Source organism: Notolabrus celidotus, chromosome 9 (assembly GCF_009762535.1).
Source record: "Notolabrus celidotus isolate fNotCel1 chromosome 9, fNotCel1.pri, whole genome shotgun sequence".
NCBI classification, from domain to species: Eukaryota; Metazoa; Chordata; class Actinopteri; order Labriformes; family Labridae; genus Notolabrus; species Notolabrus celidotus.
Genome location: NC_048280.1, coordinates 25346963 through 25373305, shown reverse-complemented (window position 1 = coordinate 25373305; position 26343 = coordinate 25346963). Strand labels below are relative to the sequence as shown.

Here is a 26343-nt window from a genome sequence, read left to right as displayed (position 1 = left end):
GTAACCCTGTATATATAAGTCACAATACAACATCAGTAAGTAAACGTTAAAGAGTGAAAACTCAGTGAGATGAAATATCTTACATCATGGCAGTTCATGCATTATGTCCAAAGAGATATCGCTGTTCATGATGAAGCTTTTACAAAAGAGTGTGTCACTTATTCTTAGCTCAGTTGTCCTTGTTCATATTAATATGATTCCATTACCTGTCACTGAGTTTAAGTAATTGTGGGAATAACGTCATATTTGAAACTACAATTAGTAGAATTGAAAAGCTGTTTGACTTATATATATTTTAAAAACAGTACAGAAGTGTTCTGTGAGGGCCAAAGTATTTGATTTCAAATATTTTATCCATTTTGTCTCTCTACATATTAAGAATTGAAAATAACCAAATGTTATCCACTTTTTATTCCTTATTTTAAAGCACACAATACATTTATAGTTTTGGAAACACACATTATCATTTAAATTATTGTACAATACTTTTAGATCCTCAAGATAGACTGCAACACAGGCTGTCTGTCATTCCTTTCTTTTTTTAAGAAAGCAAATGTTGTCTCTCAGGAAATTATTGTGAGTCACGATTAGTCATATTTAGCCCAATGCTCTATTTTCCGCAAATGATAAGTATCCGCAATAGCAGTATCTCTGTCACATTTAAGCACATTGTCTTACATAATGAGAAAATGTTTCCTTTGAAACAGACACATCTGCCTTCTTTTAGACTATAGTTTAGCCTCTTTCAGGTTTCTGCAGGTTTGTATAAACTAAGCTATTTCAACTTGGTTTAAATGTAATCCCTTAAATCCCATTTTTTCCAATCAATTGGCAAATAATTTGTCATGTTTAAAGTAAAACCTCCTACATATGATTATTTTCTCTTTTACAGTTGCATTTTTGCAGTGCATGTATATCCTGTTTGAGGTAAGTATGATGACCATGAGCTATAGACAATAATAATCATCATGAACATGTTTTTGTATGTCCGAACTGACGCAGATAATGGCAGCTTAGTTTTCGCATTTCACTTTGAGAGGCTCAGGTTGATGCCATGCTTTACAGTAATCATTACACAGAACAAATTCATAGGCCAAGCAAACAAGAAGCTGAGCTAGAGGACAAACAAAGACAAAGTTCAGTTGCACTGATCAAATTTATAAAAAGGGACAGTTCCCTCTGTCCAACCTCTGCTTTGCTGTCTTCAGGGAGAGAGTGACTTTAGGCTGCAACCACGAGAAAGTAAGTGTTTACAAAGATTTAGAGCTTCAATGAATAGTTTTGATTTCAACCAAAAACTAGGTTTGGCATCTTGACATTGAACTGCATACTGAAAGTTATAATTTTGGGCATGTTAGTATTGAGTAAATGTGATGTTGATGACTAGAGATTTACTCTATTCTCTTTTTCTTAATGAATGTGCTGATTTGGGTTCAGATTTTAAATCATTTGAGTCTTTATAGACTTCCCGTGTACCATTAAATATTTAGGACTTACAAAATAATGTGTTTGATTATTATTCCCCTATGTCTTTACTGTGGCTATTTATAGTTTAATCCATACAAAATAATCAGCAAATTTGCTTCAGGATTACTGTGCAGATAGAGATAGAGTACAATGCACTATAAAGCTGTACCGTGCCAACTGGAGGGGAAAAGACTACGCCACATGATGCAGCCAAGTGTTAAACCATTTTTAAATGAACTAACAAAATCAATATGACTGAGTTGAGTTTCTGTGCTTTAAACTCTTTACTGTGTGCCTCAGTTGTCTGTATAATGTTTTCTACTGTTGTGTTTGTGTTGCACTAATGTGAAGTAATGAAAATGCAGAAACAGTCACCATTATAAACAAATAATCAACATAAGATGCAGAGATTGCACCCTGGTTTGGGCGGGACAATGCCATACTTTATCATATGGGATAGTACGGTATCACATCAGGTGCTGTGCATATCTGATGATGGTACTAAGTGCCTCTTTGTGCTTTGATTAGTTGTGGTTGACTGAAATAAATGACTCCAAACTGTCCTCACAATCTGATTCCAATTTGTTTAAACCAGATTGGTGCGAGGATGTACATGTTATTATGTTTTCCCAAGCTGGTCAATTTCCAGCCAGTTAGAAGAGCAGAGAGGGATAAAAGAAAGTCTGGAATGTGATTGTTAATAAAGCAACAGTCTTCATCAGAGGTAAAATGGAGACTTCATTCAGGAGTATGTTTTGAAGGTTTTGAATGTCATCAAGGACAGTCGTGGGTGTGTTCATTTAATTGTTAGCTTACCTAACCTAACGACTGTCAGGAACTAGGATAATGAACCTACTTAGGACCCATTGTGACTACCTGAACACCCACGACGGTTACAGGCTTTTATCTTCTGGATTTTTTCAGATCAAGCTTGGACTTTGATAGCATATTTACTGTACCTTTCAGGAAAATCACTGCATGAGTATTTGCAAAAGATAACAATGTGTAACCCCAATGAGTAACCCTGTACTTTTGAACTTGTGTCTTAGTTCACAATGATGCATGCTACCCTGAGTATCTGGATCCTATCAGCAGTGATCTGCATGGGGAGAGGCCATCACCACATAGGTCATGCTGAAGCAGCAGATCCAACAGACCAAGACACAGCTGAAAACAGCGTCTCACAGCTGATATCAGGAAACAAACAGTTTGGCTTCCGTCTGTATAAGAAATTAGCTGCTCATGCAGACTCTGAGGGCAAGAACATCTTCTACTCTCCGGTTAGTGTGTCTCTTGCATTGGCTGCCTTGTCGGTAGGAGCTCGAGGAGAGACCCACAGGCAGCTTTTCAGCGGTCTGGGTTATAACAACCCCCTCCTGACGCAGACAGATGTTGATCAGGCTTTTCAGACAATCCTTGAAAGAGTAAACCAGACATTGAATGAAGACATCAGCGAAGGGACTGCTGTGTTTGTGGACAACAGCTTCAAAGCACGACCTGAGTTCCTGGAGACCTTGAGGCAGTCCTACTTGGCAGATGGGTTCAATGTTGACTTCACCAAAACTAAAGACAGCGTCAATACCATCAACAAGTATGTGGAGGGGAAGACCAACGGGAAGATAGACAATCTGGTTGACAGCATGGATCCAAGCACAGTCATGTACCTCATCAGCTACATCTACTACAAAGGTATAAGATTCACAGAGATAACACCTGGCTAATTGTCTGATGGGTAACTTTGAGCTCACATGTTTGAGCTTATGTATCAACCATGGGTTATGTTTTGTTTCTGTCTTCATCAAACAGGAAAGTGGGCAACTCCTTTTAGTCCTCATCTTACCAGGGCAGACGAGTTCATGGTGGATGAGAACACAAAGGTTCAAAGTTGTTTCATTAGTCAGAAAGGATATGAAATATGAATAATTGCACATCCTTCATTCATTGTTATTTTTTCCTCATTTTGTGTTTTTATGCCATTTCCAGGTTCCAGTCCAGATGATGAATATGGAGGAGATACTTGATACCTACCACGACCAGGCGATCAACACATCAGTGCTCCATCTCCCCTTCAACAATTCATACTCGATGCTGCTGTTGTTGCCTGATGATATGGCAACACTGGAGAATGCCATTTGTCCAGCCCATATCACCAAATGGATTAAATGGATGAAGCCCAGGTGGGAGGTTCTAAATTTATTCCAACATCACTGGTTTCCAATGAGAAATATTTGAAATGTTAAACTCAGTTTTGTCATTTCAAATCAGTCACTGTATGTTTGTCTATTTCACAATATCTTAGGATGCATGACGTCTATGTTCCAAAGTTCTCCATCAAGTCCTCCTACTCTCTGAAAAGTGTGTTGAGTGATATGGGAATGACAGACATGTTTGGAGACAGCGCAGACCTGAGTGGCATTTCAGAGGGACAAAAACTGGCAGTCTCAGAGGTGAGAACAGAGAGCATAGAGTATGTTATTGAACAGACATCTTCCTCACTATAGTTCATACACCCTTCATCTCATTGTGATACATATTGTAATGCAGGTTGTACACCAAGCTACCCTTGATGTGGACGAGGCCGGAGCCACCGCCGCAGCTGCTACAGGCGTAGGCATAACACTTCTGTCCTTACGGTTCGTCCCTGTCATGAGGTTTAATCGTCCATTTATGGTCGTCATCATTGAACGTAACACAGAAAACATCCTTTTCTTGGGGAAGATCATCAACCCAAATATCTGATGGAATAAACACCTTACTGCAGCACAGCTGCTGAATCATAAATAAACTATGACAAGAAACTTTTGTCCCATGGTGTCTTTCTTTACTGTGGAGTGAGAAAAAAGTTTGACTGACTATGATTTTTTTTCTTAAGGGTAATACATAGACAGCAGGCATCACCACCTTCATTTAGTAGCCTTTGTAAAATAATAAGTAATGGTTTATAACAAAGATACAGTGGCCCTGAAAGGCACAACAGAACAACGTTTCAGAAAACACGTAGACATAACAGAAAACATGACAACATTTCACAAAACAGAACAACATGTTGCCTATCCTCAACACCAAGGGGCTTCCTCTGGAAGTCTTTACATTCCACCATGTGGATATTGTACTGGTCTAAAGATAAGCATGATATACAGGTATGGCTAAACCACAGAGAGAAATAGAACTACACAAATTTTACTGTCTTAGGGTTCAGATTTCAGAGAAGAGAAGGAAATTCATGAGCTGACTTTGAAGCAAAAGTAGTGAGTAACTAGAGCATTGATAGAAATGTAGTGGAGTCAAAAGTACAATAATTGTCTTCTGAATGTAGTGAAGTAAAAGTAATAAGTATCCCCAAAAATTGATACTCTACGAAGGCGTATTAGGGCCACTATGAAAAAAAAGAAAAAAAAAAGTAAATTTTCAAGAAAAAAAACTTGAAAATTTCGAGTTTATGAAGTCGCTAATCTATGAGAAATTAAACACGAAATTTTCAAGTTTTTAAAGTCATACATTTAAAAAAAAAAAAATCAAAATTTCTGAGATTATCAAGTCGTAGATTTTAGAGAAAATACTTAAAAAATTTGAGTTTAAAGACGTAAATCTGTGAGAAATCAAACTCAAGCAGCCATTTGCCCATTTCACTGCATCATGGACCTACTTGTCAGCCTCATCAAATTGTACATCCTACTTGGACTCAGCAATAAGGAGATACTGCTGATTCTAGCCCAGAATCATCACATTATTTTAAGCATCTGGACTTTGAAAAGACATTACAGTTTAAAACTCTGTCTCTATAGATGAATAATAGGTGGATGCATATTTCGGCAGACAAACCAGTATTGCCGAAATATGCATCCACCCATAAAGTTAGTGTCTGATCTTTTGTAGAGTCACAACTTGCTGTCAGCTCATATTTTGGATTCATTATTTACAAAAATATGACATGTTATTGTCTAAGCAGGTGTTTCTCGGCACAACACCGGCAATGTCTTTTCAAAGTCCAGATGCTTATAATAATGTGATGATTCTGGGCTAGAATCAGCAGTATCTCCTTATTGCTGAGTCCAAGTAGGATGTACAATTTGATGAGGCTGTCAAGTAGGTCCATGATGCAGAGAAATGGGCAGAGGACTACTTGAGTTTGATTTCTCACAGATTTACGTCTTTAAAAACTGGAAATTTGTAAGTCTTTTCTCGAAAATCTACGACTTTATAATCTCAGAAATTTGAGTTTTTTCTTGAAAATGTATGACTTTAAAAACTCGAAAATTTCGTGTTTGATTTCTCATAGATAAGCGACTTTATGAACTCAATTTTTTTTTTTTCTCGAAAAAGTACTCTTTTTTATTTTTTTTTCATAGTGGCCCTAATGGCCCGTCGTAATACTCAACTAAAGTACAGATACTCAAAAACTGTACTTAAGTACTGTACTCAAGTAAATTTACTTTGTAACTGTCCACCACTGGTTATTAGTGATAAAAGATTCTGAATAGTTTGGTTAAATAGTGCTTCCTTGCTTCCTCAAAATAATTGTCCTACTAACTTGAATATACTGCGGAGGTTAGAGTTATTCATTTCTTTTTTTCTCGTTTATTTGTGTCTGACCTGTTGACAGAGTATAAGAGAAACGAGCTGCAGTTTAAACAACTGACCCTAGGTGGCAGCACTGTGTATTGTGGAGTCTGGTCTGCTGGCGCTATCATTGCCCACGAAGAAGGACTTTGCTGTATTCTGATTGGTCAGGTTTAGATTTGCTTCAGACATGGCCGAAACAACAGGAGAGGTACCACAGGGAGGACAATACTTTCACAAAGAGAGAATCAGATACAGCCCAGACGAGGAGGCCAAGCTGGAACGACAACATTTCTGGAGAATAATCGATGCTTATAGATTTTACAGGTATACTGACTTTGTTTGAAGTAAAATACGACGGTAGTTCGTAACAGTCGACCGTGTTGTTAATCAACTAACGGTAGGTTTGGAGGGAAAATCGTTACCTGGTATAGTTTAATCTATTTATTTTTAAGCATTAGTTTGTGCTTTTAACTAGGTGCTAGGTAAGCTTGCATTCAACCAGCTTCAGGTGGCATCTCTTCGCCAATTTTCTGTGTACAGCTCCATTCATTCCCGTCCAAACCCCAAACATACTCCATGATCCACCCTCCCTTCCACTGACAAGCTCACAAACATAAAAGAGTAATGTGTGACTAAGACATTTCACTGTAAGATAATACAGTCACTAAGTAGTCCAAAAGCCACCTGAATACTATTGTAAGACATATAGATTTGACTTAAAATGAGTAACTTGTGAAATCCATATGTGGACACCTGACATAAACCCTCCTTGAGTTTTGCTCTCTCTTGTGTTCCTTCAGGGTTCATGTTGGGGAGCAGGTCAAGCGAGCTGAGCGTCAGTTTCTAAGCTTACCAAAGCGCCACCAGAATATGCTGCCAAATGTTTTGTCCAACCTGGCTCGGATCAGGCAGTGTGCCGACCACAACCAGGAGGTGCTGCAGGCCATCATTCACAACAGCCTCGACATGTTTGAGAACATTGAGTACGGTGAGAGGGTAAGCTTTCATCTATTGGACATGTACAGCAGACACACAGTTTATATTTCAATTTTGTCATTGTAACATAATCCAAAGAATTCAGCAGAGATGTTGTGTCATAATTCCAGCTTCAGAAGGATCCACGAAAGGTCCGGCCATCCACAACATTTGACATGGACAAGCTTAAATCAACAATAAAGCAGTTTGTCAGAGACTGGAGCGAGGCGGGTCGGGCCGAGAGGGACACCTGCTACCAGCCAATCATCCAAGAAATCCAAAGAGTCTTCCCAAGTGACAAATAGTAGGGAACATGTTCACTCACAATGACTACCAAACTAACTCAATGCATATTTGAACAAATACAAAAGATACTCACACATAACAATACTCAAATATTATTGATGAACACATTATTCGTGAGCTAATGGTATCAACATCTTTGAACAGTTTTGATGGTTTGACTTTCTCCATGTTTTCTATGTGATATGTGCATTTTGTACGTTTTATTATGTCAGTGATGTATCTAAGGTGAATGTGCTGGTCCCTGGTGCCGGGCTCGGCCGTCTAGCCTGGGAAATTGCTCGGTCGGGTTACACCTGCCAGGGCAACGAATGGAGCTTCTTCATGCTCTTCGCTTCAAACTTTGTTCTAAATAGGTACAGCACAACATGACACTGACACTGCCTTACAACACACCTAGGAGCATCTTTCTATGAATACATAAATACAGGATGTATCTGCATGTGATACTTAATATAAGAATGTGAACGTAATAATAAAATCAGACTACGTAATTCACTTTCAGTTGTTTGGGGTACAATAATAACCACTTTCATGCATCCATAGATGTCCTTACACATTTGGACTACTTTATTCAGGTGTGAAAACGTGAACTCTCTGACCCTGTACCCCTGGATCCACCAGTTTAGCAACAACAAGAAATCCACAGACCAAACACGACCAATCACATTCCCTGATATCAACCCTCAGAGTTTACCGCTCACTGCAGACTTCTCCATGGTAGCGGGCGACTTTGTGGAAGTCTACAATGAATCAGGTTAGTAATAACTATGTGATGTAGGGTTCTTGAATTAATGTGGAGCTGAGATGGAGTGATGTGCAGAGAGGACATCAACCTGTTGAGTTAGAGTACCTTATTTTATGTGGCAATATTATTTTGAAATGGAAATACTATTATAAACTTTAAATGTAAATATTTGATCTAGTAAATATAAATAAACACCAGTCAGCAATAACATTATTATGACAACCTGCCTGATATTGTGTAGGCCCCCCTCTTGTCCTGTCAGTGCTGTGGTATCTGACACCAATACATTTGCAGCAGATCTTTTAAGTCCCTTAAGTTGTGAGGTTGGGCCTCCGTGGATTGCACCTGGGCATTCGGGCAGCACATCACAGAGATGCTTGGCTGGATGACATCTCAAGAATTTGGAGGCCAAGTCAACACTGACGTGTTTCCTGGACATATTCTTTTACGGCTTCAGGGTCTTGTGTACAGGGGTCAGCATAGGCACCCTGACTAGTCTGCAGCTACACAGCCCCAAAACAAAGTGTGATGCACTATGTGTTCTGACACCTTTATATCAGAACCAGCTCAACAATTTGAGCACCAGTAGCCCTTCTGTTGGATCAGACCACACAGGCCAGGGTTCACTCTCTGCACACATCACTGAGTCATGGCCATCCGTGACCCTGTTGCCAATTCACCAGTTTTCCTTTCTTGGACCACTTCTGGTAGATACTGACCACTACAGACTGGGATGATCCCACAAGAGCTTCAGTTTAGGAGTGCTCTGACCCTGTTGTCTAGCCATCACGATTTGGTCCTTATCATAATTCCTCACATCCCTCCACTTACCCATTTGACTTGCTTTCAATACATCAACTTTGAGGACAAAATGTTCACTCACTACGACCCCCACTGATGGGTAAAGAGATAATCAATAATACATACTTCGCTTGTCAGTGGTCTTAATGTTATGGCTGATTGGTTTAAGGTTTTAGTTCTAGAATGATGAAAACAAATTGGTATTTCCTTCCGCTTGATGTTGCAGAGTTTTTTTTGTGGTGAGGTCAGAGGAATTGACAGTAAGCTGGATTGGTAGAGAGTTGGTTATAACAGAAATAAAGATACATTATTTGATTTGAGCGTAACAGTGATTGTCATTGATGCAGTTACGACAGGTCAGTCTTCATGGTGAACAACGCCATTGTGCTGCGTTAAAAAATATTAAAGTTGGTGAATTGACTACAGCGTAATGTCTTTAGATAAGGCGTTGAAAGGATTTAAAGGATTTAAAGGATATACAGATCTCAGTTTGTTGATCATTAACTATAATGATGACTATAAGATATTAGAAAAGTATGTTTGTCCCAAAAGCGGCGATTTAGATGACCTGAAATAAAAAAAGAGCCTTTTAATGTATGTATATACTTGGGATTAAATATTGACCATCATATTAATTGTGCATCTTCGGCCATGAATTTACAGTCTAAGATATGTGATATGTTACTTGTTTATGACAGAGTCCTGGGATTGTGTAGCTACCTGCTTCTTTATTGACACTGCTCATAATGTCATTGAGTATGTGGAGACAATCTGGAAGATTCTTAAGCCGGGTGGAGTGTGGATCAACCTGGGTGAGTCAACTAGTACAAGAAAAAACGTTATTTATACTGTTGATTTAAATTGTACTGGCAAACAAAAACAATTCCATGAGGTTATGACATTTGGTAAACTATCAAAAAAAGGTCCCTTTTTAGAACTGTCTGTATATACATAATATTTGTTTTACTTTATACAACAACAATGTAAAATTGCTACAGTTCTATAGAATCTAAGTGGATATTGTATGATCAGTGTATGAAAGTAATTTTAAAAAAAAATCCATATGTGACCTCTTATGTCAAACACCACAGTAAAATAAAAGTACACAGCATGCACCATGAATAGGATTTACACCAATACTACAATGATGGTCCTTTGGGTGTTATTTTTTCTTAACCACTTTTTTCCCTAAAGTGTTGTTTTTAAGGAGACCTTTGCAGTATTACCTCATAGTTAAAACCTTCATGGTCCCTTCAGGTCCACTGTTGTACCACTTTGAGAACATGGCCAATGAGCTCTCAGTTGAACTCAGCTATGAAGACATCAGGACAGCGATTGTTAACTTTGGCTTCCTTTTAGAGGTAAGCCCAGAACTTTTTTCTATTTTGTCTTAACCATCACATATTAACCTTCATAAATCTTGTTCCAGTGTAAAACAGTGTTTGTTTATGTTTTTCCTGTAGGTGGAGAGAGAGTCAGTTCAAACCACCTACACAGAGAACGAGTGCTCCATGTTGAGATACGTTTACGACTGTGTTTTCTTTGTGGCACGAAAACCTGCAGACCTGTACTTTAATGGCCAAGAAGAAGACGATGACCTGCAGAGTTCTTCACCGGCTGCTAAGTCACCACGGCGAGAAGGTAATGATAGCCTGACGTGACAGAAGGTCTTTTGAAAACAATCTTAAAACTTGGAGGAACACTGTTTCAAGAAAGAAAGAACCAACACAGAAGAAGAAAGTCTGTGGAGAAGTTTCTTTTACTTTGTCATGTTTTTTTATTTGTAAGATTCACCTCATGAGGAAATAATCCCAACTCCACAAACCCTGTTACTTCTCTGGACAGGCTAAAATTCTGATTCTCTGTAATACTCAGAACAACTAAAACTGACTATCTCTTGATACCTGAACTAAGAGGAATCTGTTTATTTTGTTTTGTGTGTCAGCAACAAGCTAGGAAGGTGGATTTCTGTTACCTGCCGCCCTGCCTGCCAGACACCTCTGCTATTAATATTTCCCACCTCCAATGACTTTAACTGACTGAGAGTGAGTGTGTGTATATGTGTGTGTGCGTGTGTGCAAGTGCGTGTGCATGTGTTGGTGTGTGAGCGACAGCATGATATTAACATTTGCTTTTGAAACTATTTATTTTTTCAAATATTTTGCTGATAGCTGCCTTCTTCTTGTTGATCGGTTATCATGCTACTCTAAAATTGTAATCAGAACATGTTTCAGCTTTAAGGATTTAATGTTTTAAAGTTGACAATGACTTTCATCCATGATCCTTGTTTCTTATCACACTTTGGAATAAAGCCACATTTTAAAAAAACATTACTCTACAGAGTTTCATTGTCTAAGGTTTGATATTGTTTTCAGCACCAGTTTACTGAAATTGAGCAAATCTAACCTTGTGTGTTTTTATTTGTTTTTGCATTTTTGCATTGAAAATGTGTCTGCTTTGTAAATGACAAATTATATTCAATTTAAAGATTAATGGACTACAGATGTCCATGGCTGCTTTGTGACTGAGATGGATAAGCAATGGAGGAAAAGAACATACATTTTAAGCACAACTTCACAAGACAGCATTGGTCTAAATTTCATTTTGCAGAGGACAAAGCCTATTCCCAAAACTCACACAGTTGATGCCTAACAGCATGCTAGAGTTTTGTCGTGTCAACGTGAATGAGCTCCAAAAACTGATCCTTTGACCTACTGGTAGCAGCAGGAGGACTCCAGTGCTGCTAGGATAAGCTTCCATGGCAGCTTCAGAGCTTTCTCCTGTGGGAGGAGGATCTTTGTCTTTACCTCTTTTTGTTGATTTTTTTCTCTCTCTAATCAATTTGTCCCTGACACATATTAAATATAGCTCAATATTTTTCATGGGTTGTTAACCACAGCACATAATGGTATCCAATAATTTATGTGACACACTGCAACGTTTAATTTTCTGTTTCATATTTTATATGTTGCCTTTGCACTATTTTAAATTAAATATAGGCTTGAATATTTTTAAACCATCAAAATATATCTTTTTTTAATCAACATTTTACAGTGTCCCCTTTTTCGGACATGCATTAGTACATTTAGATAGATTTGGAACTTATAAGAAAATTTATTTAAAGCGTCTTGATTATTTTTCAAAAGATAATTGAAACAGTAAAATGTTTTCATTCTTTTCTTGTAGTATAAGTTTACGGATTTCTATATTATGAAGGCAGTGGTGGACAGTAACAAAGTAAATTCACTTGAGTACTGAACTTCAGTTCATTTTTTGAGTATATGTACTTTACTTGAGTATACATTTTTTGGGGAACTTATTTTTACTCCACTACATTCAGAAGACAATTATTGTACTTTTTACTTCACTAGATTCCTATCAGTGCTTTAGTTACTTTAGCTTTGAAGTCAGCTCATGAATTTCCTTCTCTTTTCGGAAATCTGATCCCTAAGACAGTAAAATGTGTTTGTGTAGCTCTGTTTGTTTCAGTGGTTTAGTTGTACCTGTATATTGTGTCTCCACGGTTGAACGTGGAGCAAACACAGAGCAGATTTCACTCAGATCAGGCAGTTCATTTAGAGGTGGTAATGATGGCTATAATTCTCCACCTGAGCATCCATGGCCATATCTTCAGCCCGTGTTTGAGGTTTTTGAAATCAAGAATGATACGCATCGTTTGAAACGTTCTCCCTGTATCCCACTCTGCCCAAACATACAAACAATCACTGTCCAACCTGAGAAAGCGTGTTCAGCTACGAAACATTTGTTTCAATCCAGATGAACATTTCAAACTAAGTTGTCTGTGCTTGGATTTACTTAGTTGCTGTTTTTTTTCATGGTATAGTTTTTTTTTTTTTTAGAGATTTCAAGTGATGATTTCTAAATAAACATAATGTAACCAAATGTACTCCTATGTATTCTTGACAGCATTTATGTATTGTTAAAATACAACATTTTGAGATATCTTTAAAAGTACTTTGAATACTTAAGTATTTTTAAAAGTAAGTACTCCAGTACTTTAACTCAAGTAATAATCTGACTGAGCAACTGTAACTTGTGCTGGAGTCAAATTTGACCAGGAGTATCTATACTTTGACTGAAGTAATGAAGCTGTTTGCTTTGTCCACCACGGTATGTACGAGGATATTTTCTACACTACATTTACTAAATGTACCCACCCCCGGAAGTGAAGAGGCTCTGGGTGGGACTAGGCAGCGGTCCTCTCCTCTGATTGGGTGCAGCGACTGCCCTGCGATAACTTCACTACCGGTGCTGCGTCTACGCAGGACTATAGATTAATGCACCTGGTCTCCGAGTGAAAGTTGCAGTGTTATTTCTGTTTACACCCGTGTGTACCCGTGAATTGACAGAACTGAACATCATGGCCAAAAGACGTACCGAGGATGGACTTCTGCAGCACGACCCTCCATCTAAGAAATGCCGCCCTCTGTGCAGTGTTGACATGCAGCTCGGAGGCATGGCTCCCTCCGTGGATGTGAGTCCGCCGTCCCTGTTGGATTTGCTGGGCAGTCGCTGCAGGAAGAGGACACACTTTTTCGAAGACTTGGAGAAACAAGAAGATGAAGTAGCTCTATGCCTAAAACCAACACATTGCGAGGCCAGAAAGCACGCAGTTCATGTTTCCACTTCTGGAAGTTTCCAGGAACGACGCAGCCCAGGCACGCTCACGAGCTCTAGGAAACGATCCAGAGAGGACTGTACGAGTCCAGACACTACTTCCACTAAGACCGGTGCAAAAGTAAGTGGCTTTAAAGGGTTTGGATCCCACTGTGCAGACAGTTTGAGCGCGTGGGAGTGAGTCAGTGTAATGTCAGTAAGTGTCCACTAGATGTCCCCATCTACTCATAATCCTGATTAGTGATTCTCAAATGGGGGTACGCGGGAGTAATTCAAGGGGTACGTGACAAATGTAAACCCCCCCCATTATTTATTTTTAATTATTTTATTTTATTTTATTCTGCCTTTTTGTTAAATACATTTTACCATTGCTGTTGTATTCTGTCTCTCTGTTATTCTGTTAAGCACTTTGGGCTGCATGTTTTTATGTATGAAAGGTTCTATATAGATAAAGTTGAGTTGAGTTGAGCATATTCATTCATAAAATGGACAGGTGGTTGAAATGCTTCTTGTTTGACAGAAATACATCGGTGTGCTCCTTGGGCCATCAAAGGTTGTAGCTGCCTCAATCTTTAATTATTTCTGAAAAAATATTCCACTATAAAAGCATAGAATTTGTGTCATCTTTCATTTCAATGATGACACTGTAAAACCACATCCATACATTAATTCATGTCATTTTCCAGACTATTTCCTGATTTTTTTTCTCGGCCATACAAGGAGGTACTTGGCTGAAAATGTTTTTGAAGGGGGTACACAAGTCAACAAAGTTTGAGAACCCCGGATCTGGCTCCTCGTATTCTCTAACCCATCCCAAGTATTTCTGTGGGTGAACCATTGCTCTTGGGCAGCCAGTCTTAAAAATGACACTGCTGGCTGCTTTGAACATATTGTTGTACTGTTAAACACGAGTTAATCTGGGAATGATCTATTGCATCAAATCAAAATTTTAAAGCAGTCAAACGGTAATTTTAAAATGATCCACATAACTGAAATCATGTGAACATACAACGTTTGGGAGGGAAATATGAGGACTTGCAGTTTTTTAAATGACAACCATCATCATGACAGTTTTTATATTTTGTAAAAAAACAAACTTGGGAGAGTAAGAATAAAGAGCTATAGAGAAATGTTTTACAGGAAAGCATTATTAAAACTGCCCTTCTATTTGTAAACTGAATTTATATTGCATTCAGTGCCCAAGATTGAATTGCAAACTTTCTTCCCTTCATAGAAACATTCTTCTGTAGTTAGATATCTGTTGTCATAATCTAGCCATGCCTTGCCTTGTGCTTATGTTTAGGACATTTGAAATACTTTGTACTATATGTTGAACTTACTCAAAAAGAAGATTACAAAGTAAATTAAATTGTCTTCACACTTTCAGACTGATGAAGACACCACTGAGGAAGACAGCACCTACAACTCGTTCCAGTTTTGGAGGGTCCCTTTACCCGAACTTGACCTTTCACTGCTTGAAGATTACAATGATCATCCTCAAACACAAAAGAAGTCAAAAGTTAAGGACATCTCTGCTGATACAATGGAAACCTGAAAATGATAGGTGCAACAAATCTGTACAGCTCTATCCTGGTTATCAGATGGCAAAATGTGACGCTTTCCAACAGATCACATCAGAAGAACATTAGGGTTGCTTGAAATGCTTCCAGGTGACATGAAATAACCTGATGTTGCCATGTCAGAGTGATGTAGGCTGTAAAAAGGGAGCCTCCTGCTGGTCTAAGATCTTAGTGATTACGCAAAGGCAACAACACCGTTCCTACAAGAGAAAGAAAAGATGTGTCGGGACTTGTAAAACTGCAGGCATGGGTGGCACATGGATCCTGAAATGTCAGATAGTTTTATTTTTAACCAAATTGAAAACTGTCTTCAGAAGTGATTGATGCTTTTTGTTTAGTGCAGAAAAGCTCGCAAAGTTATTATGTTATGTATTGTTATAAGTAATCTGATAGAACCTGGGCCTGAACTTAACAGATCCAATTTGGTGCCCCATTGGGTGTAACTCATTCCAAATATGTTGTTTAAAGTGTTAGATGTTGTGGAGATTATATACATATTTTTTTTTTATTAAAGAAACCATACTAAGGCAGCACTTTCATGTGTTTCCTGTTACTGACACACCTGATTGGTGGTCACAGCTGTTCAGCACTGCCAGGGGTTTACATTGTAAATTACAGTTTATGTTCCCTTTTGTGATTTCTGGTTTGTTTTTTCTTAAAGTGGTGTCTTTTAAGCAGTGAATTTGTTTGTGGTAGGACCATTTCATCAACAGTTACAAGGTTGTTAATAAGAATCCTTCAGTTAAAATCTCGTCTCACAAAATGTTTCATAATCTGAAGTTAACATTAGAAAATGTGCTGTCTTATTACATGCATCAGAATTCTTTGATTACACACGTAGTAGCATACAGGTAGAAGTAGACAATATACAAAAAATACAATACAATATGTAACAAATACAGTAGCTCACCTGTTGACTGTTCATGAAAGACAATAAATATACTTTTACAATCATGTTTTCTTTTACATTTGTATTTGTGAATGGGATACATCAATTGTCTTGATGGGGCGTGAACATTTGATTCTGTATGTTAAAAGACTACATGTTTCTATGTACAGCACTCCCTAAGTGTATTGACCCTGTTATTATCATCTTTTAAAAGCAAACCAAAGACCTACCGTTTAAGTCTTGCTTTTAACTGAGTTTCATATAACAGTTTCATTTATTTATTTATTATCTATTTCAAATTTTAGTCACTTTTATTCTACTTTATTTAATTATGTATTTATTTATTTATTTTATTTTTCAGTGTAGCGTCTTATTTTCTTTTAATGATTTAATGTTTTAGTGTTTTATAACCTTAGTCATGTATTTTATTTTGGTGAATTTAAATTCCCATGTTGAGTTTTAACACCTTATTTTAGATCCAGTGTTTCCCCATTAAGATATCACGAGAGCGTTTCCTCAGTTCGTTCAGCAACTTCTGTTTTTATTTTTATTTTTATTGTTTTTATTGTTATTGTTGCATATATTGTGTTCTTAACCTTAGGATTGTGGGGTGGGTTTGGGGTCGGGGCTGGGGGTGGGATCTTTTTCTCAAATTATTCTATTTTAGGTTGTTTTTATGTACAGCACGTTGTGTTACAATGTCATTGTATGAAATGCGCTTTATAAATTAAGTCTGATTGATTATTGCCTGTTAGTGTGTGTGTACTAGGAAAGACTTGAAGTATTCCCACATCATGTCCCAGCCGTGGATTTGAAACCGGATGGAGGACGCAGCAGCGCCGCCATCAGCATGCAGCACGTGTGTACAGCTCAGGAGGAGGAGGAGGAGGAGTATCAGGACTGTGTGTTTGAAGGAGGAGGAGGTCATGAAGTCCTCCTGAAGGCAGCTTTGATTGAAAGCCTCCCTCTGTCCTTTGGACCCGCGGCTGATAAAGGGCAGTCCCTTCTTGTCAGGAGGAATGATGAGGCGGAGGGGTTTGTATCAGCATACATGTAAACGTAAACACATTGCACGTTTGTAAGTGGACACTGCGGACATGGTAAGTACCATACAACCTCATTTAAACTACAAAATTATTGTAAAGGTAACTAGCGTGTGCATTCAAATGAAAAAGCGTATGATAATTAACCACAATAGCTACATTTAGCATAGCTCATGTTAGCAAAGTTTCGATGAGTTTTCATCAGTGACTAACTTTGCGTTCAAGTGGTCCTCGGATGCTCGGAGTTCCCTCGAAGGGCTGTCATTAGATACAACGAAAATATCTACTTTGGTTAATTTAAAATAATTTGGTTGAACTTTTACCCATCCAAAGTCTGTTCAAGCACATTATACGATCTCCATAAATTGGGTTAACTTTTTCCCCCGAATCCACTGCTGTCGCGACTTGAGACAGCCTTTATGTAAATACAGGAGAACTCGTTTTTCCGAGCTTTCCGACGTCACGTGAATGCAGACCAATTTACCTTGTCAACATAAAATGTAGTTATTCTGGTTTCGAGCTTTTATCGTCTGAAACATACACTAAACTTTACTAAAGGTACACAATATATCGTTTTGACAGTATGGTCTAACGTTGTCAAAGAAAATAACGTCTTCAGGGCTTACGCTGAAGGAAGAAATGTACCTTTAACCCTCCTATGTTCGTTTCTCAGGAGAAACAATAATGTTCCCGGGTCAATTTGACCCGGGGCATCTTTAATTATCCAAAAGTGTCAAAACCCCAAATAAATCCCAATAAATGTTTTTTTAAATCTCATTATTAACTCCATTACTAACCATTTAAATCAATATTTAGTGCAATGGTGTTCTTTAACTCACACAGATCATGGTTCAATTAGGAGAACTCATATTTCTTTCATTAATATTCATGTTAAAACTTTAAAAGTGAAATGTTGGTAGGACTCCCTTGCAGTGACTCTTGATATGTCCACTCATTGTGGGTGGAGTTTGCCCATGGGAACAGAGAAGGTAGTGTGAAATATGTCACACAGTTGGAAAGAAACGATTAGTATTTGACACTTCTGACTTCTTTTGGGGTCCACTTTGACTGCCGGGTCAAATTGACCCACTAACAGTATGTCTAATATAAACATGCAGGGGGAATTGCAAATATGTGAAATTAACCATTTTTATTTTATATGTTGATTACGCGTATTAAGCCAAGCAGAAGAAGTTTCATACTGAAAAAATACTTAAAACAATTATTTTTAATTTTGAAATGGGTCAATCTGACCCGGAACATAACAGGAGGGTTAAGATGAGGATAATTCATCTTTTCTAATCACTTAATTACTCACCAAAACTCTGAATACCTTTTAGCTGAGATTCAGACACTTTTGGTAGAAGAACTCTGAAATATGCCAATATGTTAAAGTCCTACTTTTTAAGTTAAACATTCAAAGTATCAACATCAAAATGCACTTTAACAGGTACGTAAAGAGCTCATTGTCCAGAAAGGTTCATATCTGAAAAGTGTATTATCCATTCTACTAAATTCTACGGTGGCCCTGAAGTGCAAATCACAACGGCAATTCAGAAAACACAATGGCAATTAAGAAAACACTACGACATTAACCAAACTGGAAGAAGTAGTTACCCTCTGGGGACATGACTCGTCGCTGATCGGACTGGTCTATCCTTTGGCCCGGAAGGACATGGTTTACATGTTTTCCAAATATCAGTGCCACCAGCGACAACGTACATGCTGCTATAAATGTGTTTTAGCAAGTGAGAAATACTGTAACAGCACCACGTACGTTGTGCCTGAATTGCCGTAATGTTTTCTTTATTTGCCGTTGTGATTTGCACTTCAGGGCCACCGTAGTAAAGAGCTCATTTTGCAGAAAGGTTGATATCTGAAAAGTGTGTTATCCATTCTACTAAATCCACTGCAATAAAGACCAGATTAAATAGGGTTTCGGTAGAAGTGGAGATAATGTCAAACTGCTGGCTTATTGATGTAGCATTCTATCACTACACTTAATTTTTTGATTTCAAGTGTGTTTCTGCAACTTCATGTCAAATATGCATACTGGAGAAAAAGGTACAATGTTGCCTTTAAATTACAGGGCAGGATAAAGTGATACTAGTGACCAGTTCCTACCAGATGATAAACTTATAAAATACTACATGGCATCTAGGTTGGTCAATAAAGACAACATGCTAAATTTACATCATTTGATGTCATAAAAAGGAATATTTTGCCTGAATAACGGCATAGTATGCTACAAAGTGATGGTCTCATGTTTGCCCACTTCTTGTTAACAACCACTCTATGTTAATCCCACACAGAGCATAGCATCTCTAGGTAGGGCCTTAGTCGAAATCTCAAATAGAGAAGAATAGAATTGGTAATGTACATAATAAAACTGAGGCTCAATGTCTATAGGGAAATGTATTTATAGTGCTAACACTTACGCTACATCAGATACACATTAGAACCCTGTTTAGTGTTTACACAGCCCAACCCAGTGAGGGAGCCCACAGCTTTCAGCCATGTGTATTCATCTCAGGAAGAGGATGTGTGTACGTTTCCTACCATCAGTATGCTCTGCTCAGAGAGAACATTGTTAAAATCTGCTAGGAAAGGAAGCCGGACAGATTTTCAAAGACCCCAGGAAGCATAAGGAAAAAAATTACAGGGAAGTTAAAAGACAGATTGGCTGTTATATCTGCCATCTGTTCTTGGATTTAAGAGTGAAGCTTAGGGTTCTATGATCGGGTAGACCTACAGTCAGTCCAGCATGTAGGCGGCTGCCGACGCTGCAATGAGCTTCACTGAGAAGGTCACTGATAACATTTTCTTAACAAACAGTGTTGTCTGGCTAGAGAGGCTTAGTTTGACAATGCGGTTGAAAACATAGCACTTATCAGCTCCAGTATCGGCTTAGCATAAGTTAATGTTTTCCCTTCTTATTCCAGTCACGGAAGTCTTGGATAGAGGAAACCTTCTTCAAGAGAGAGTGTGTGAAGTTTATCCCCTCCTCTCGGGACATACACAGGTAAGCTGGAATCTGATTGCATTGATGAGCTTCCAAAAACATTGTAGAGTACAAGTTCTTCTGATTCTCATAAGGAATACAGTAGGGTTTATGAAGACAGTATCTTGTTTAATATTAGCATCAGTTGTTGAAAACATTTTTGTCTGTAGGCAGAACTATTTGGCTTTCAGCCCTTCCTTCCAGGAATAGAGACCATGCAGATTCCTTGCTAATGTGTTATTTCCTGTTTCTTTCAGATGTATTCCAGTATGCCAAGTATGCCAAAGCTTGATCAGGTATGATTTATTAATAATGTATTTGTGTGAGTCTTGATACCCCCAAAACAGCTACGTTCTTTTCAACATCCCACACCCTGTTTCAAATAAGTGGTGATGTTATTGTTTAGGAATTTTTCTTTCATTTTCCTCCACCCCCTTTTATTTCACCCTATCATCTTTTTGCTTTCTTTCTGATGTACTTGTTGCTTCAATGCTGTTTGCATATTGAAAACATACAAATTATGTTAGGTCCCACCATATTGAATAGGGAGAGTAATACTTTCTAACACTTTTAAATGTGTTGCAGTCCTGCATAAAAATACACGTAGGGCATGGAAGTTAGTTATATACAGCAAAGGAAATATACACAGTAATAAGAGGTGTGTGGTTGTTAAGTGGGCTGTAAATATAAAACCCAATCTCACACTGAGATGAAGATCGATGGTCAAAGGAAGCTGGAGGGGAAGTAAGAGACAGGAAACCGGGGGAAATGAAACGCTTATCTCAGCTAAAAGCTCTTCTGTGATTGTGGGTTCTTTATCATTAATAACCTTTTCTATCAACATTTTAAACTATTTAAATATGACTTTTAAAATGGAAGTAACCATAAAGAGACATATATTCTTAGAAGAGAGTCTCAGATAATGGCAATGGTAAAATACGATTCAAGATTAAGATAAGAAACTAAATGTATTGCATAAGATGCAAAGTTTAATTTAGCTTTAAAGGATATGAATTATGATGAAAGATAAAATATGTGCTGTGTATAACACAAGGAAAATAAAAGCAGACTTTATTTAAAACAATATATTTTGAATACACAGACTTTAGAATAGGTACCATCATGTTACAGACATAATTTGAAAAGAGTATTATGGAAATACATGGAGGAAAAGTTCAAAAGCCTAAAACTAAAGCGACATCATTGGTTAATGACTGAATGGAAAATGTAATTTTTAGCTTTCATTAATAGTGAGCTTACTTCCTTGATGTCTGAAGGTATTTTCACCAATAGTCAAACTTAATACATATATATTTTTAGACTCTAGTAATAAATAAAAGGAAGAAGTTGATTGAAGTGCTCTTGAAATCAAATTGTCAGCAAAAGTAAACGACAAGTCTGTGTGGACAAAGAAATCATTTTCACTTTCCATTCACTTTCTATTGATCAGATGTTGTTGTGGCCGCCTGATAGGAGAACACTCATGGGAAGAGTCCGCTCGCCCCATATCCCTTCATCCTGGTCCTGGACAGGACTTGGAAGAGGACTGGTCGGTAAAGCTCCACACTAAAGCCAGTCCTACAAATGCCTACGGTATTGTAGACTTTGAGGATACTGCCACGCGTGTCTGCCGGGCTAAGGTCTGTAAATCTAAAAACGTTACTGTGCATGTGTTTCTTGAATGGGAAGAAAAAAAACTGTATTAACATAAAAAATCTGAATGCAATTGTTTGGGGGAAAGTGAATAAACAGGGATTGGCTTCTGATGCATGTACATACAAGCTTTAGTTTTACTTTTAATGGTAGTAACATAACAGCCTTGCTCAACAGTTCTCTGTGTTCACTCTCCAGTATGTTCGTGTGGCTGTGGACTCAAAGCCAGAGCTGCTGCTTCAGCTGATGCTGAGGGAGTGGCAGATGGAGAGACCCAAACTACTACTGACCATCCAGGGGGGCTCAGAAAACTTCACTCTACCTCCTAAAGTCAAGCAGGCCTTCAGCAAAGGTCTTGTGACTGCTGCTCTCAGCACAGGGGCATGGATACTCACTGATGGCATCAATACCGGTAGGTGCTACACCACCTAGAGGATAAGTCTTACTATATTACTCTTGAACCAAACTGAATCCTGGTCTAGTATCTGATACACTTACAGGTAAATGAATCAATGAGAGATTGTTGGTCTTCATGTGAAATAAAGAAAAGTGTTTCCCTCTGTTCATTTCATGGTCTGCATGGAATCTTGTGATGTGAGTCATTTAATCATAATAATTTCAGTCTGTTCATACTTGCTGTCAATAGGAGTAATCCGAGGAATGCAGGAATGTGCCATGTGCACTTGATTGTGGTTGAAAAAGTAGAATTTGATGGATACTCAGCTACATGGTGTTTGATGCATGTCTTCAGCATATGAATTATGTATTTGCTGTGTTCCTGCTCTCCATATACTCCCTAGGTGTGGCAAAGTATGTGGGCGAGGCAGTGAAAACATTTGGAGGGCACGATCTGAGAAAGAGAAACACAATCGGCATCACACCATGGGGAGTAATCGACAACAACACTGACCTCATAGGAAGAGATGTGAGAACTGAGACCTTAAACTTACATATGTTTGAATACGATTTTTAATGAATGTTTCTGACATGTTCTTGTGATTTGTTCTACTCTTGCTTGGTTTTTATTGTAAAGAAATGTAAAGAAACTTTCCCTATCTGTGGTTCAGGTGTTCAGGCCTTACCAGCCGGTGGGGAACCCTTTGAGTAAGAGGGCCTGTCTTAACCGTTTCCACTCCCACTTTCTCTTTGTGGATGATGGAATGCTGGGTAAAAATGGCTGCCAACAAGGCCTCAGGAGGAAGCTGGAGAAACACATCCAGCAACAGAAGATCCACCCTCGTGAGTTGTTGGTGTGTGTGTGTGTGTGTGTGTGTGTGTGTGTGTGTGTGTGTGTGTGTGTGTGTGTGTGTGTGTGTGTGTGTGTGTGTGTGTGTGTGTGTGTGTGTGTGTGTGTGTGTGTTATACATACATACATACATACATACATACATACATACATACATAAAGAGAGAAAGGCAGAGGGGTTTGATATGACTGATGCGATGTTCCCTTTTTCTTCCCTCTTTGTAGGACTGAACCAAGGTGTCCCTGTGGTGTGTGTGGTGGTGGAGGGAGGCCCTGCCATTCTGTCCACAGTGCTGGACTATGTTAGCAGCGTGCCGCCTGTGCCAGTGTTCGTCTTTGAAGGATCGGGCAGGGCTGCTGACCTGCTTGCATTCTTACACAAGCAGACATCTGTAGACAGGTATGCATGCTTATCTTTAAGATAACAATTTCCACCTGACTGTGCCAAATGAAACTACAAGTGACAGTTTTATTGTAAGCAGTAACGAGCTGAGATTTCACAAATATAACATCTTCCCTGCTTTTTCACAGACAGTTGGAAGCTGACATTCGAGCAGATTTCCTTGTCAGGATTGAACATGTGTTTGGGATAGAGGGAGCGGAAGCCTCTAATCTCTTTAAACTCCTCCTGCAGTGTATGGATCACAGACAGTCTGTAGGTGAAACACTGTTTGAGAATGATTATGTTGTGATTAAATACACGTATTAACTTACTTGATTTGTCTCTGAACAACAGATAACCATCTTTGACTCAGAGTCAGAAGAGCAGATGGCACCTGATGCGGCCATTTTGACAGCTACTCTCAAGGGTATTTGTTTTTTCCCTCTTGATTGTGTCGGTAGATTTTTTTTCCCCTGCTGATAGTTTGACAATAATCATGAATGTATGACCTGCACTTTCTGCAATGACAAGTCAAACCTTCTAATGGGACAAAGCTGTGTTAATAACCCTCTGTAAGCCTTAGCCCATTTTTGGTCATTCGCAATATTCGCCTGTTGTGTTTTGGTGTTTTTTTCTAAGCTTGGGGCATGATATTAAAGACAGTGGAGTTATTTGGGTCAATTTACAAAATTTTTACATATATGATTTGGTAAGTGTAATGTCCTCCAGTGTACTCATTTTACTAACGTTCGTGCTCTTAAGCCAAAAATGGCAGCCATTGAAACCCATTCAAACCACGTTTTTTGATCCTGGAATTACTACATCAGAAAAAAAGGTTCTGAGTTACTCATTGTTGTGAACCAAACCACAGGGACCTAAAATTTTGATTTTTACCATAGAACACCAGATTGCGCCATTTTCTTAGTTTTCATCCCTTTGCCAAATTCATGCTACTCTCCCTTTGTCCACTAGGGGCACAAATCCTGCTCTAGAGTACCAAAGGGCAAATGGGTTCAGACTTTTTTGAGTTCACTGCATACCTTGGGATGTCTGGAAGTGGTGTATGTGTGTGTTTAGTGAAATTATTTTGTGTGTGTGGGAATATCTGTAGCCAAAATTGGAGTAATGAATTCCTTATGGGAAAAATGCCCTGATTAAATCCCCACCTAAAAGCATAAAACACTCAAAGTTTGAATGCCATTATTCTGCAGGAAAAAATCATATTTTTTTTCAAAAAAGCTTTGACATTGTAGGTTTGCCTTCAAAATCTATGATGTTCAGGGTTTTCAGCTGAATGAACCACTTTTCATGTTTCCACTGTGGGCCAAACTTCATGTAGGTTTTGATTATCATTTTTTTGGCTCTTTTTGGGAATTTTTGCTATAGTTTTACATTTTGGAGCCTTCCATGCAATTTTGAAATTAGATTCAACCAAGGAAGGTCTCTGTGTGTTGATATTGATCCTCAAGATTGATGTATGTATATGTGCATGGTGACAGTAATGTGTGTGTGTGTGTAGGGGGGGTCAAATTATAGCCAAAAACCTATAGAGAAAGCTCATTTGCTTTTCATGGGTTTTTTCATAACAAAGGATCAGTCACAGACTGGCATATGAAGGGTTAAACTTTTGAAAATAAAATTTGTTTCAATTGATAGTGATGAATGACTTCCATTGAAAGATTTTTTTTCAAAATTTGAAAAAATATATTATTGTATGGCATATTTATAACAGTTTAGACTGCCCACTTTTGGTCAATTTGAGGCCAAAATTGTGACTTTTTGATAAAAAACATGACTTTGCAAAAAAAATAATGCAGTCATTTAATTAGTGTTGTTGTGAGTCATCAACATATGTTAAAATGTGTTGACCCCAAATTTTTTTTTCCAGTTTTCATTGTATTATACAGGAGATAATAATTTAGTGTTTTTTCATCCCCTAAATTCCCCTCTCTGGCACTGTAACACGTGGTAACTAAAGGGTTAATTATAATATTAGTGAATGTTTAGTATGTATCATTAACACTGAAGTTAATTTAAAGATTAAAAAAAAAATTGGAACGATCCATCAATATATGACATATTTATATCAGTTTAAAGCAATGCCCATTTTTGATCGCCTTAAGACCTTCAACGTAACTTTTTTAAACAACGGACATTACATGAAAAATAATGCAGTGATAAAAAAAGTGTTGTTGTAAGTCATCAACATATGTCAAAATGTGTTGACTCAAAAAAAGAATTCCAGTTTTCATTATATTATGCAGGAGCTGATCCATTTTTGGCGTTTTTTTCTTCCCCTAAATTCCTCTCTCTGGCTCTTAAACACGTCGTAACTAAAGGGTTAATTATAATATTAGTGAACATTCAGTATGTCACATTAATACTGAAGTTAATTAAAAGATTTAAAAAAAAATTGGAATGATCCATCAATATATGACATATTTATATCAGTTTAAAGCAATGCTCATTTTTGATCGCCTTAAGACCTTCAACGTTACTTTTTCCTAGGGCTTACAGAGGGTTAAAGAGACTCTGTTTCTGTAATTTGTTCTGCATAATGTGTGTTTTTTTAAATGTTAAATTCTGTGCTGCTATTTTGAAAAAACAATAAAGATCTATTCTATAATGAACAGGAACAAAGGTCAGTCCCGCAGAGCAGCTGAGCATGGCTCTAGCCTGGGACCGAGCTGACATTGCACAGAAAGATGTCCTGGTGTATGGACAGCACTGGCAGGTGAGACTGTAGACGGAGTGAATCAGGGCTGCAAGTAATGTAATGATACTCTTATTATATATATGCAAGCTTTTTGATCATTATGACTGTGTGCCTTACTTAGGAGGGTTCTATGGAGCAGGCCATGCTGGATGCTCTGGTGATGGACCGGGTCAGTTTTGTCAAACTGTTGATTGACAATGGCATGACTATGAATCGCTTCCTGACTGTGGATCGCCTCGAGGAGCTCTACAACACGGTAACAGTCACATAGACAAGTATTGGATCCTGATGGTTTGGAATTTTTCAGAATTCAGAATGGAAAATGAAATGGTTATTGAT

General features: G+C 38.1%; 4 protein-coding genes across 12 annotated transcripts in view; all 4 read left to right on the top strand.

Moving 5' to 3' along the window:
• The first annotated feature begins 1208 nt into the window (after positions 1-1208).
• On the top strand, positions 1209-4265 carry LOC117819225 (serpin A3-5-like). The gene is made up of 6 exons (XM_034692483.1): positions 1209-1242; positions 2517-3156; positions 3274-3344; positions 3451-3644; positions 3767-3914; positions 4012-4265. The coding sequence occupies exons 2-6, from the start codon at positions 2523-2525 to the stop codon at positions 4204-4206; spliced, it is 1242 nt and encodes a 413-aa protein (XP_034548374.1). The 5' UTR covers positions 1209-1242; positions 2517-2522; the 3' UTR covers positions 4207-4265.
• A 1910-nt stretch (positions 4266-6175) lies between these two features.
• On the top strand, positions 6176-11185 carry carnmt1 (carnosine N-methyltransferase 1). Of its 3 annotated transcripts, XM_034692796.1 has the most exons (9): positions 6177-6354; positions 6831-7026; positions 7137-7309; positions 7524-7664; positions 7887-8065; positions 9556-9669; positions 10115-10218; positions 10321-10498; positions 10803-11185. In XM_034692796.1, exons 1-9 carry the CDS (start codon positions 6218-6220, stop codon positions 10811-10813), a joined length of 1233 nt encoding a protein of 410 aa, XP_034548687.1. In that variant the 5' UTR covers positions 6177-6217; the 3' UTR covers positions 10814-11185. The 3 variants fall into 3 exon arrangements, with proteins under 3 accessions (XP_034548688.1, XP_034548687.1, XP_034548686.1); XM_034692797.1 differs by having other exon boundaries at positions 6176-6354; positions 7938-8065; positions 10321-11185; XM_034692795.1 differs by having other exon boundaries at positions 6178-6354; positions 10321-11185.
• A 1900-nt stretch (positions 11186-13085) lies between these two features.
• On the top strand, positions 13086-16031 carry wu:fa19b12 (uncharacterized protein LOC560551 homolog). Its single transcript, XM_034692064.1, has 2 exons — positions 13086-13616; positions 14883-16031. Exons 1-2 carry the CDS (start codon positions 13239-13241, stop codon positions 15048-15050), a joined length of 546 nt encoding a protein of 181 aa, XP_034547955.1. The 5' UTR covers positions 13086-13238; the 3' UTR covers positions 15051-16031.
• A 738-nt stretch (positions 16032-16769) lies between these two features.
• Positions 16770-26343, top strand: part of trpm6 (transient receptor potential cation channel, subfamily M, member 6) — a 22501-nt gene continuing 12927 nt past the window's right edge. For 2 of the 7 annotated variants that reach the window (XR_004632413.1, XR_004632414.1), the window contains exons 1-12: positions 18580-19813; positions 19950-20029; positions 20266-20304; positions 21459-21648; positions 21860-22073; positions 22462-22586; positions 22729-22900; positions 23132-23306; positions 23438-23561; positions 23643-23715; positions 25922-26022; positions 26126-26260. Coding sequence is in view for 5 of the 7 variants with exons in the window: in XM_034692100.1 (XP_034547991.1) it covers positions 19796-19813; positions 19950-20029; positions 20266-20304; positions 21459-21648; positions 21860-22073; positions 22462-22586; positions 22729-22900; positions 23132-23306; positions 23438-23561; positions 23643-23715; positions 25922-26022; positions 26126-26260 (1446 nt within the window). In the remaining 2 variants the exon portion in view is untranslated. Of the gene's footprint in view, positions 17065-18579; positions 19814-19949; positions 20030-20265; positions 20305-21458; positions 21649-21859; positions 22074-22461; positions 22587-22728; positions 22901-23131; positions 23307-23437; positions 23562-23642; positions 23716-25921; positions 26023-26125; positions 26261-26343 lie in introns of those variants that run through there. The other 5 variants (XM_034692098.1, XM_034692099.1, XM_034692100.1 and 2 more) reach the window with 5 other exon arrangements.